The following is a 12,309-nucleotide window of genomic DNA, read 5'->3' as shown; positions in this document are numbered from 1 at the left end:
CCAGTGTTGGGGAAAGTTACTTTTGAAAGTAATGCATTACAATATTGCGTTACTCCATAAAAAAGTAACTAATTACGTTACTTAGTTACTTTTTATGGCAAGTAATGCGTTACGTTACTTTTGCGTTACTTTTACAATCTGGACAGGGCTTGCTTTTTTGTTTTTAAAATAAAAAAGTTCTATTTTTGGCAAATATAAAAGCCTTTTCACACCAAAAGTTAAATGAATAAGCCTCAGGCTGAAGGGAAAGTAAATTTACATCCGTACTGTAGAATGCAGAAGATGATTTCAACACACTTCAGCAATAAAAAAGACACACAAATGTTTGTCTAGAGTAATTTGTGCTTATTAGTACGGTTGAACTGGATCATCGAAGGTCAGAAGCAAAGACATTGGTTAATAGAATGGGATTAAGTACATAAAGGATATTTGTGTTGTTTAACATTTAATTATTGCAGGTTTGCGTCATATTCTGAGTTGCATTATTTTTATTCATTTTGAGGAATACTGAATCTGTGGTTTTTTTTGTATGAGTGAGATGAATTAATGCATATTCATATTTATTTTAGAACTACAGTAACATCTTCTGATTTCTCTCAACATGGGGACAGGAGAGCTGTCAATAAATAAATTGGAAAAAAAAGTAACTTGCGTTACTTATTTGAAAAAGTAACTCAGATATTCTCGTGTAAATTAAAAAGTAATGTGTTACTTTACTAATTACTTGAAAAAAGTAATCTGATTACGTAACTCGCGTTACTTCTAATGCGTTACCCCCAACACTGGTCATAAACGTATATAACAATAATTACTATAATGTATTTATATATTAATAATATAAATGATTGGTTTTACTACAATAACATTATTTCTAGAGGATAAAAATTGATTTTTACTGTGATTGCAAACTTTTGAGTGAGTTGGACTTTAAGATACACTTTTTAAAAAATCAGATATCGGCAGCTGTGGTTGCCAGAACCTTACTGTAAAAAATATGGTAGCAGCATTTTAGGTTTTACAGACTTAACTTATAAAAAAAACATATTTCAATAATTGATATAATGTTAATGTACCTACCTATTGAACTACTAATATTTGTTTTGTACCGTTGTAATACACTAATAACCTCCAAAAACAGGTGATGAACATCACATGATGAATCAAAGTTCATCACAAACAGCTTTTCCACAAGCTGAGGATGGGAATAGTAATATATAGAAGGTGCACAGTTTCATTCAAACACTAAACACCATCATGGTAACACGCATGATACTGAAATAATGCAATAAACTTTAATTTAACAACGTTAGATGTAAGATAAAACCCTAATGTACGCAACTGATGAGAAAAAACTCAAATGTGAAGTGTCATTCTGGGAATGTCAGTTTACGGTTTTTCACTGTAAATCACAAAACCCGTAATTTTAACAGTGTTTTACTGTAAAAAAAACACTGCAGCCTCAGTGGAGCAAATTTAAACCGTTTGCTCCAGTTATTCACTGCAAATTTAATTACAGTTATTCACCATGTACAGTACGATTTTTTGTATATAGTACCGTGTATAGTACGCTTTTTACTGTAGCATTTTTACAGTCTTTTACTGTTAAAATCACTATCATTTTTTACAATGTGCATTCAAAGAGAAAACAGTTATTTTAAATTGTAATAGTATTTTACAATGAGTCTATGTGTGTGTGCATGTGCAGATATGTTTGTGTGTGTGGATTAAATTGCTAGTGAAGTCTCAGTTTCAGTCTTCTCTGGTGGAATGTCCACTGAGGCTGCAGGTTACACAACTGGCATTTATCAGATATCTAATCACAGACCTCTGAGACCTACATAAATTACCCCTGTAAAACTGGACTCCTGTAGGTGACAAGTGTGTGTGTCTGTGTGTGTGTGTGAGGGAGAGAGTGCACACAATAATATTTCATAAATGGACATTTTAATTGATTTATTCAGAACTGACATTAACATCATTATTCTCAGAAGCTATCATTGGAAGTTAGTACCAGAACAGTTTATAAACGCAAGCAGAGCCTTATGAGGTTCCTTTTATTTTATTTGTTGAAATATCCACTGACTTCTAACCTCTTTACTGGTACCAAATTTGAAGACATTTTTGTTGCATTGTTTAATGATTCACTTTTGCAGCTGTGCACCTGTGGTGAACATGCATGTCAAAAACGTACTATTTTAGGGATGCACATCATCTGAATGGTGTGCACATCATCTGTAGTGGTGTGCTGGGTGGAAGACGATGAGGTGTGGCTGTGACTTATGGGGGTTTTGCGTGATCTTCAACATTACTGATGGGCTCTGCTCTATTTTTGCGCTGAATTCAGGGTGTCATATTTACCCAGACAGCAGTGTGTGTTCAGTGTAAGTGTGTGTGTCCGGGCCAGAATGCGATGTTTGTTGAATGGGCTGAGAATAAATGAAGCGTGAGTTGCTGTAATTTTATTTCATGTTTTTAAAAGTTTCTAATGTTCATCAAGACTGCATTTGTTTAATCAGCAGAAAGGGTAATATTGTAAAATGTTAATACTATTTAGTATGTAAAAGAACTGTTTTCTATCTTAATATATTTTAAAATGTCATTTATTCCTGTGATGGCAAAGCTGAATTTTCAGCATCATTACTCCAGTCTTCAGTGTCACATCATCCTTCAGAAATCATTCTAATATGCTGATTTGCTGCTCAAGAAACATTTCTGATTATTATCAATGTTTAAAACAGTTTTGCTGCTTAATATTGGTATTTTTATATTTTTGTGGAAACCATGATACATATTTTTTAGGATTATTTGGTTCACAGAACAGAATTTGATATATATATATACAGAGATGGGCACAAACACATCTAAATTATTTTGTTACAAATTACAAATATTTGCTCATCAAATGTATTTAATTAAAATACAAGTAATTTGTCATTTGAAAATACAAAAATACAAACAATATTCACAAGCATTAATTTGAAGTGCAAGAGACAGTGCCATTACATTTAGTAATAGTAGCGTTAGATACACACATGAGAGAGAGAGAAGTGCTCTATATATCCAATATATTGATCCATATTTCTTCTAATTTCTTATGCTCACTTAAGACACAACCGACTGTGTTTGCTTGAATTCTGTCAAGAATATCTATGCTTTATTTTTTTCATGTTTCTTTATCGCTCCTTTGTTTCTTTATCAGCATGTCAAAAATAAAGCAGTCCTGCATAACTGTATTGTTGTACCACCTAGTTCTACTCAAGAGGATGCCTCAAGCTATTTCACTGTCAACAGTAAAGATTAACTCCTTAAAATGCTGATATGTAGCTGATACAGGCCCTATGTAGAATTCAGAAACTCTTGTTATTAGCTGCACCGGTGGCCATTAACTGAACTGAGGCCAGCAACTTGTTGTTCATGCTCTTGCACACACTCAAGTAATGCGAGCGAGCAACGGCCAATGTGATTCACCGACATCATGTCGACAGATGAGGTTTATTAAAATTACACTGGGAGAAGGACCGGGGAGGCGAGGGGACACAACCCGAGGCGGTCTGCACTTAGGAGGACGGAGGGGGATGGGGAGACCCCCCACCCCCTACGACGCTCCAGCCGCGGGACCCGGAGGCCCCGATCGATGGGAAAGCGACCCTCAGACAGGCATGGCCCCGGGAGGAACCCGAGGCCGCAAAGTGTGTTCGAAGTGTTGATGATCAATGTGTCCTGCGATTCACATTAGTTCTTCATCGACGCACGAGCCGAGTGATCCACCGCTGAGAGTTGTACTCTTTATTTGAGGTTTAAGGCCTTGCTACGCGTCACAGTTTGTGAAAAAAAAGAGGGGTCGTAACCCCGGACGGGCGCTCCCTATTACGGGGGGTCTTTGAACCCACGGTCCCGGCAGGGTGCCGGGCCTGCAGGGTACCCGTCGGGGGCGGCATCCCCTCGGGGTGGAGGCCACCTCGAGGAAAGCACTGAAGAGACGTATCATGATCCTTCCTTCCTCCGCTTACGTTACGACTTTTTTCGGGTGGGGGCGGTGGGGAGGGGAGACACCCCGAAGCCGAGCTGGAAAAACTGTGATGATAGGCTATAGTTGGCAGTACTGTTAACACAAGTGAAGAAAGATAGTGTATTATCTGAGAATAAAATGACCTACTTAATCAAGTATTTTAAGTATTTCAAATACAAATTACTGTCTCTCAAAGTATTTAATGAAAAATTACATTTGATTTTGTCAAGCAAAATACAAATTACAAAATACTCAAAAGTAATTCAATACATATTTTAAATACATTTAAATAAAATACTGCCCATCTCTGTATATATATATATATATATAGTTAATGCTTGAGGAAATATATATAGGAAATATATATAGGATATATAGGAAGTTAATGGTTGAAAAGCCTTTACCTCTTTGACATTATGAAGCTGTCAGATATACAAAAACAGCAGATGGCTCCTGTTTCAACCGCAGTAGTTTAATATAACCTTTAGAGACAGATTCAGTAGTGTGTGTTGTTGTGCCTGTTTTATTCATTTGTTAATGGCGTCTTACCCTTGAAAAACTAATGCATGTGCACTTGTGGTTCTGGTGTCCTGACTGGCACAACAAAGATCTTGTCTCTTATGCAAGAGAGAGACTGTATTTTTGTAATACCTGTCACAAAACCCATACTAAAGTCATGCTTAAAGTTATTATTATTTTTTTTTTTCGGGTTCTCAGTAGGAGTTCTGCTGTACAGCTGCTGCTCTGAACCCAACAGAAGTCAACAGCTGCTCAGTGCCTCTACCTTAACATGCCTTTCAACATCATGCCTCTAACACACACACACAAACAGCTGTTATCTACTCATCACCGGCTGACTTTGTTTAGCTGTATATGTCATGCGAACGACTGCACCAAATGTTTTTACCGCTGTCTTGGTAACGGTTGTCATGGTGCCATGGTCCACAGATCGCTGTTAATCTGGGTAATTGTTCGCCTCTTTTAGGGGGTTAGATGGGGATCCTTCTATATATACAGTGTGTACTGACATTCTTTTTAGCCTAGAGCTTTTGAGCAGGAGTTTGAGAGTATTACACGGCACCAGACACACTGGCAGCAGCATTAATGTGGTGTTTATGGTTACTGTATTTGTACTATTGCTTTTGCCAGTACTACATAACTGCAACCAGGATCCAAAATAAACTCTTTGAGTGAATTGAGAATTTACTGACCATAAATATTTCTTATCAGCCATGAAACTGCATTTTTCGTTATTATAATAATTACAAAATGTAAAAAATATATATATTTATTCTTATGACAGCAGAATTATTTAGCCGCATTTTAGTGGAAAATAGTGCAGATCATTGTTATATGAGACACTGCATCTGTCACAAAAATATAAAAACCAATTGTGATTTTGCAGCACTTTTGCTTTAGTCAACTAAAAAGTATATCCACAGTCAAAGTTTAAACATCCTAGAAATAGTTACATTTAAACCATGTGTTAAGACACCAGCCAACTGGCAAGCATTTTATTTACTCCCCAAAGCCAGATTTTACTGGGATTTGGCGCTCTGTAAGTGTTCATTTTGGACTCTGGTTTTGGCCTTGTACCCAGTGACTCGACTCTAGGCATTTGGTTTGCTAAAATTGTTACATTTACAATAATTGAAATTGTTATATTTACAAGAATCTATCTAAAAGTGGACTTTGCTGTGCGTATTGATTGTTTTTTTTTTGGCACTTTTCACCTTAGTATTGGGTGATATGTTCCAGTAATGGCCACAATACACAGTATTAACTTTCTTATTTCTCGTTGGTAAGAAATGTAATGATTTCAATGATTTTGACAATGGTTTACATTAAAAGTTGCCTGTTGCTTTATAAGAGAAATCATGGCAGTTGCAGATATTTATTTACAGTGCTACCACTCATTTCAATCAGTCTCTGACAACAGTTATTTTCTGCACTGTAATTATTTTAAGATTCACTGTTTAATACAAGCTCTGTTTATGGATTTAGAAATTAAAATTATTAATTAATTAATTAAAATAATTGCTGCTGTCTCAATTAGACTGATTTGATAATTCTATTTAATTGTAGTAATATATTGTACATTAAAATAATTTGAATAATGTAAATGTTATTTTATTTAAATATATTTTGCATTAGGTGTTTTACCAGTACTGTCTAATTTCAGCTTTTTAATTAAAATTGTCTGATTTTCAGTGTTGTCATTATTTATGACAAACTAAATCTTTGACTTGCTTGCTGTTACAGACCACATCTGTAAATTTACATTACAAATTACTTTTATGTTTACGGGTGGATCTTGGCCCTTTTAATACAGAGGACATGGAGACATGTGGAAATAATTAGGAGCAGTTGCTAATGTGCCATCTTAATCGTAACATCTGTGATTCAACCGCAAAATATAATGCAGTCCATTCGGTATTCCTTGAATCCATATACCTCCCCAGTATTTACATGTATTCTCAGTAATTCTATGTGTGTTTACACTGAGTTCTCTCTGTTGGCTTTGGCTGTTTGGATTGAGTGTTTGCGGTGTATGTGCAATGATCACTGCACATTTCCAGCATTGTGTAACACCTCAGATATTTCCGGACCTCTATATTCTGGCTTGTTCTGGAGTTTTAGGGTGTTTATCGAACCCAGGTTCACGTAAGGACTAACTTTTTTTTATCAAAATACGGAAATTTTTGACATTGCAAATGAATGTAAGACAAACAGTAGCTGCTAAACTCAAATGGAGGCATCACTAAAATCAGCCAAGACATAAAGTAAAGCTCACATCTAACACTATGCAGTTTATCTGGGATGTTTATTAGGTGTCTGTTATGTCTCTCTCTCACACACACACATACACACATACGCACAGCACAGTACCTGCAGGTCTTCAGTCCAGTGCTTGACTCTGAGTCTGCGAGTCAGTCAGTGGATGCAGTTACTATGGTGACAGCATCAGTATTTACTGGTTAGGGTGCAGAACGGAATAGTGATACAGTAATAGGTGGTTAAAGAGTGAATGAATGAGCACTGTTCAGGGAATGAGACAGATGGAATACAAAGAGAGGAAAGGTCAGCCTAAAATAAACACATATATACATCATCAGCCTTCAGAACCAGAAAAGGAAGCACATGCAAGTTTACGAGGACTTTCATTGGCACGGGGCCAGAGGGGAAAAAATAGATTCGGGGATAACAGAAAAATGATTATTTGTAAATTGTAAGGAGAGCCCTGCATAGTGTCAATTCTTCTTTTGACCACCAGAGGGTGTGTTATACTTTTGGATACAGCCATTATGATCAAGAGAAGGAAACCAGCTGTCTTTACATTGGCATATGATTAAATAACATAATATGATAACTTACAAGCGGAGAGTTGATACCATCACTATGCTTCTCCTTCTCAAAATAGCATCTGTTTTATGGGTCGAACACATTGCAGTTTATCTGGGATGTTTATTAGGTGTCTGTTATGTCTCTCTCTCACACACACACATACACACATACGCACAGCACAGTACCTGCAGGTCTTCAGTCCAGTGCTTGACTCTGAGTCTGCGAGTCAGTCAGTGGATGCAGTTACTATGGTGACAGCATCAGTATTTACTGGTTAGGGTGCAGAACGGAATAGTGATACAGTAATAGGTGGTTAAAGAGTGAATGAATGAGCACTGTTCAGGGAATGAGACAGATGGAATACAAAGAGAGGAAAGGTCAGCCTAAAATAAACACATATATACATCATCAGCCTTCAGAACCAGAAAAGGAAGCACATGCAAGTTTACGAGGACTTTCATTGGCACGGGGCCAGAGGGGAAAAAATAGATTCGGGGATAACAGAAAAATGATTATTTGTAAATTGTAAGGAGAGCCCTGCATAGTGTCAATTCTTCTTTTGACCACCAGAGGGTGTGTTATACTTTTGGATACAGCCATTATGATCAAGAGAAGGAAACCAGCTGTCTTTACATTGGCATATGATTAAATAACATAATATGATAACTTACAAGCGGAGAGTTGATACCATCACTATGCTTCTCCTTCTCAAAATAGCATCTGTTTTATGGGTCGAACACATGTCTTTTTTTTTTTTTTTTTTTTGCCAAGTATGGATGTTTTCAAGTATCTTTTAACCTACATATTGTGTTCAAATATCTACTGACATTCCCTTTTAATTGATGTGGCTAAGATATGTTGCCATGTCTCACTCAAATAGATGACTTTGCATTGTTGTGTTTGTGCTTGAATGAGTGTATTTATTTGTAAAGAGTTCTCCAGTTGAATTCTGCCATGCTTTTTTTTTTTTTTGGTGATAAATCTCTTTGAATTGCTCACACGGCCCTAGTTGAATGTGCACGACTGAATAAGAGCTTTTTATCATTTCAGTCTTTCAGAAGACTTTGGTTCTCTAGGTGAGCCGGTGCTGTTTACTAGATACAACCCCAAAATGCAATTGAACATTTAAACCACACAATGATAAAATATGCTATTTATATCATTGCTATATATTGCCTATAAATTACTATCAAATTTGTAATTTATATATCAATTAATTTAAAATTTTAAACCAAACTAACTTGTTTTGCTTTAAAAGCGTTTTTCATGTGAACCATCGCATTTACAGTGCCCTCTAGAGGGAGTGCTATATTCGTCTGTGGACTCAATATGATTTTATTAATGGCTCATATTTAAAATGAATCACATTGACATTTTCTCATTCTAGTTGCATAGAAATCAGTTTCTTATCTTACTACAAAGCTCCTCTACCCGTGTAATCATGGTAATTATCTTTCCCAGTGCTGACACGTGTCAGTCTATCAGTTTATCTGCATGATCTGCAAATGAGGACTGAATGACTCAATGGGATATAAAACAACATGTTAAGAACAAGTTTAGGGGTAACAATATAGAGCGATTATAAGTCTTGAGACAGAATGAAGTCCAACTGGTTATGAAGCCAGAAAACAATCAGTAAACTCTTATTAGATATTAGTTTCATGATGAAGTCAGCGTTCAAAGTTAAGTCAGAAGAGTGTACAGTCAGCCAATTATTTTACAAAATAATTTCAACCCCAATTAATATTTGATGTCCATATAGCCTGTCATTATTATTTTGTTATATATAGGCATATAAGATAACCAACCTGTATTCCACCAAGAAAAAATAATCCAAAGCAATCGGTCTAAAAACAAGATGAACACTGCAATAATACTATAGTAATATTAATACTTAGTCAATTTTTGCCACTGTTTTGATGAAAGCATATTGAAAAAAATCAGGGACAAATATTGCTCAGATATTGGACTCGCCCCCTGTACACCCCTGTTTTCCGGCCCTCAAAAGAAACTAGTTGAAGAGCCCTGGTTTAAAGGGTCATGAACCCCCCTGAGTATTATGGACAGGAACACAGTCTGTTGAGTACGCTCTTATGAAACATGTATTTGCACATATTTGATTTTTATATTCAGTACTCTTTGTCTGACAGTAATACTGAAAGTGAGAATTTCTCTGATTCTCTGTAGTAAGAAATGGTGCTAGTCACGCCTAATTTAATACCAACTGCTTGGATTCAAATCAGGAAGTTCAAAAATATTCTGATCTGTCTGGTCTAATCTAATCTTAGTTCCTTAATTTTTCTCACCTTTTCGCTCAGGACAAGGTAAAGCCTGTGAAGGTCTCTAAGAAGCCAGAGGCTGCAGGAGAGGAAGGAGAGCAGGTGCTGAGTGAAGGAGCAGAGGAAGACCATGGCTCTGAAGAGGAAGTTGAGGTTGAGGAGATCATAAAGGAATCTCGTGCTGAGCGCATCAAACGCAGTGGCCTCCAGAAGGTGGACAAGCTGAAGATAGCCTTCAGCAAGGAGCAGATGGAGAAGACCAGACAGAAAACCAAGGAGAACCTGGAGAAAACCCGACTGAGAACTAAAGAGAACCTGGAGAAGACACGTCAGAGAACCCGAGAGAACCTTGAGAATACCAAGAAGAGCCTGGGCAAGAAGATGGGTAAGCTAGGAACAAAGATGACGCCTAACACTGAACGCCATGAGAAGATCCGGAGCTCCAGAGAGAAGAGAAGATCCAAATCAACCACCTACCGCGTACCGCCCTTCACCTTCCACGTCAAGAAGGTCCGTGAGGGTGAGATGGAACCCACACCAGAACCTGAGGCAGAGGAAGAGGAGAAGCAGGTGGAGAAGAATGAGGAGGTCCAAGAGGGTCTTGCAGCGCAGGAAGGAGGTCTAGTGTCAAGGGTGGAGGAAGGTGAACTGGTCAATCTTGACAGCCCTGAGATGGAGGCCTTACTAGAGGCAGCTGATCAATCACGGCTGGCGTTCCAGGAGACGGTGAGGCCGAGGGAGAAGGCCGGCCAGTAAGTCCAACATGCTGAGCCCTGGGGAAAATAATGTGGAGGTCTGGAGATAAATAAGGCTAAAAGGATGTAGGGAACTGAGATGTGCTTGAGGAACGGAATAAAGAGCAAATGAATGGAGTCGACTGGACCTTTGGCTGAACATTTTGTTTGTGTGTTTGTTTGTTTCTTATTATCCTCTCAACCCCAAGGTTGCATTTTTTTTGTTTTGTTTTGTTCAATTGTCAATTTTTAAATTGACTAATGGTCAATTTTGTGTCGAGAACTGAATATTATTCAAAAAAGATCAAATAATTTTTAATTTGATAACCAAGACTTAATCTACATCTAAAAATTTTCATAAACACTTTCATGGCATTTTGTTCCTATTAGACAATTAATATTAACTTATTCATCTGTAATCAAGGCTACCCGGTTGTGGCCAGATATTGCCTATATATATTTATATTAAAGTGCCTATATTTAATGAACACCTTGTGTTCTTTGTACTATCATGTGATGTGATGTCTGCTAATTTCAACAGTATAAATTAAAAGCAGGCTCTACGCATCTTGTAGAACATCTGGGCTTTGTTTTAATGCCATGAATGAACTGTTGGAAGCTGTTGAAAGTGAAAACTTTAAGGTGCTAGAGAGTATGTTGTCTGTTGGAAATATTGTTGTGAGGGAAAGTGAATTGAAAAATATTCTAGTTAAAGTGAAATGAAACAAAAAATGGAAAGAAACAACTACAAATAACTACTGACTGAACTTTTTTCTTTTGAAACGTAAGGTTTTAATAATGACGTGGATTCTGACGAGTTGTTTTGTGGTGTAAACACTGATTGTAATGTAATCCAAGCTCCAAAGGTTTTAAATGCTTCACTCTCTGACTCAGACTTTATGCACATTAATTGCTTCAATTGACATCTAGAGATGGCGAAATGTGATCTTTGATATATATATGTAAACAAGAAGCTCTTAAAAACCTGTAAGATCAAACGGAATATCAGTCTCTGAAAAGAATTCAGTTTTATTCATTTTGAGGTAAATTCATTGGACTGTTTACCTTGTTTGTACATATACACTTTAACATGTTCAAAGTAAGGCTATTACATATACACACACGAATACAGTATTAGGTGAACAGGGACCTACTCAATGGAAAAGTAATGCTGATATAATAGTGATTTTGTAGTCCAGCTTACTGAAGTAAAGAGAAATACAGTACACCATAGTTGTATCCTATTTGAGTATTCAGCTCGATCACTGATCTTTCATTGTACTTTAAGTGCATTCATATCAAATAATTGGCCCACATTATTGCATATAGCTTGAATAGACTAATTTTACAAATGATACACTCACTGAAAACAAAACGTTTTGTATCATGCTATTTATGATCTGGTATTATGAAAATGTCCAGTTGTTGCAGTGTTCATGGCACACATGGGCAATAGTCTTCTAGGTGTGAAGGTCTGAATGAAGCTGCTTATGGCTCTGCTGCTATCCTTGTGAGATTTGTGGCTGTATAAATGGATTTTAGGTGTAGGTTGATTTTAATAAACAAATAAAAGTGTCCACCTTTGTGCTGTGAGACCTGAGGCTTGAGGCTTGATTTATTTTTTTATTTATTTTTGTGAATAAACCAAAATGCTACAATGTTTCATTCTTTTTTAAAGAGTCTCTCTCTCTCTCTCTCTCTCTATATATATATATATATATAATTCTTTGTATCTACTGACCTATTTACAGCTATCAGAGAGAGCAGAAGCTGCACACTGTAGATCATTAGCGCCCGTGCAGTAGTGAAAAGTAACATTGTGGTGAACAGACATGGACCACTGATTGATAGTTCAGACACACACACAGCAATATCAAGCTGTACCAGCAAGGAATCTGCAGTCCGATGTGGACATTTTCTTTCAAATTCAGTGCTAAGTCTT

General features: G+C 36.8%; 1 protein-coding gene across 1 annotated transcript in view; it reads left to right on the top strand.

Annotated features, from left to right (window-relative positions):
* The window catches only part of LOC107730993 (polymerase I and transcript release factor-like), a 24,023-nt gene extending 12,061 nt beyond the window's left edge, over positions 1–11,962 (top strand). The window contains exon 2 of the mRNA XM_016541963.1: positions 9,673–11,962. Within this exon, the coding sequence (XP_016397449.1) occupies positions 9,673–10,389 (717 nt within the window). The 3' untranslated portion in view covers positions 10,390–11,962. The remainder of the gene's footprint in view (positions 1–9,672) is intronic.
* The last annotated feature ends 347 nt before the right edge of the window (positions 11,963–12,309 follow it).

The sequence above is a fragment of the Sinocyclocheilus rhinocerous genome, unplaced genomic scaffold, assembly GCF_001515625.1.
Source record: "Sinocyclocheilus rhinocerous isolate Xijiao unplaced genomic scaffold, SAMN03320098_v1.1 scaffold1185, whole genome shotgun sequence".
Taxonomy (NCBI): domain Eukaryota; kingdom Metazoa; phylum Chordata; class Actinopteri; order Cypriniformes; family Cyprinidae; genus Sinocyclocheilus; species Sinocyclocheilus rhinocerous.
Note: the sequence above shows the minus strand (reverse complement) of the source record. Positions and strands in the feature narration are given on the sequence as shown.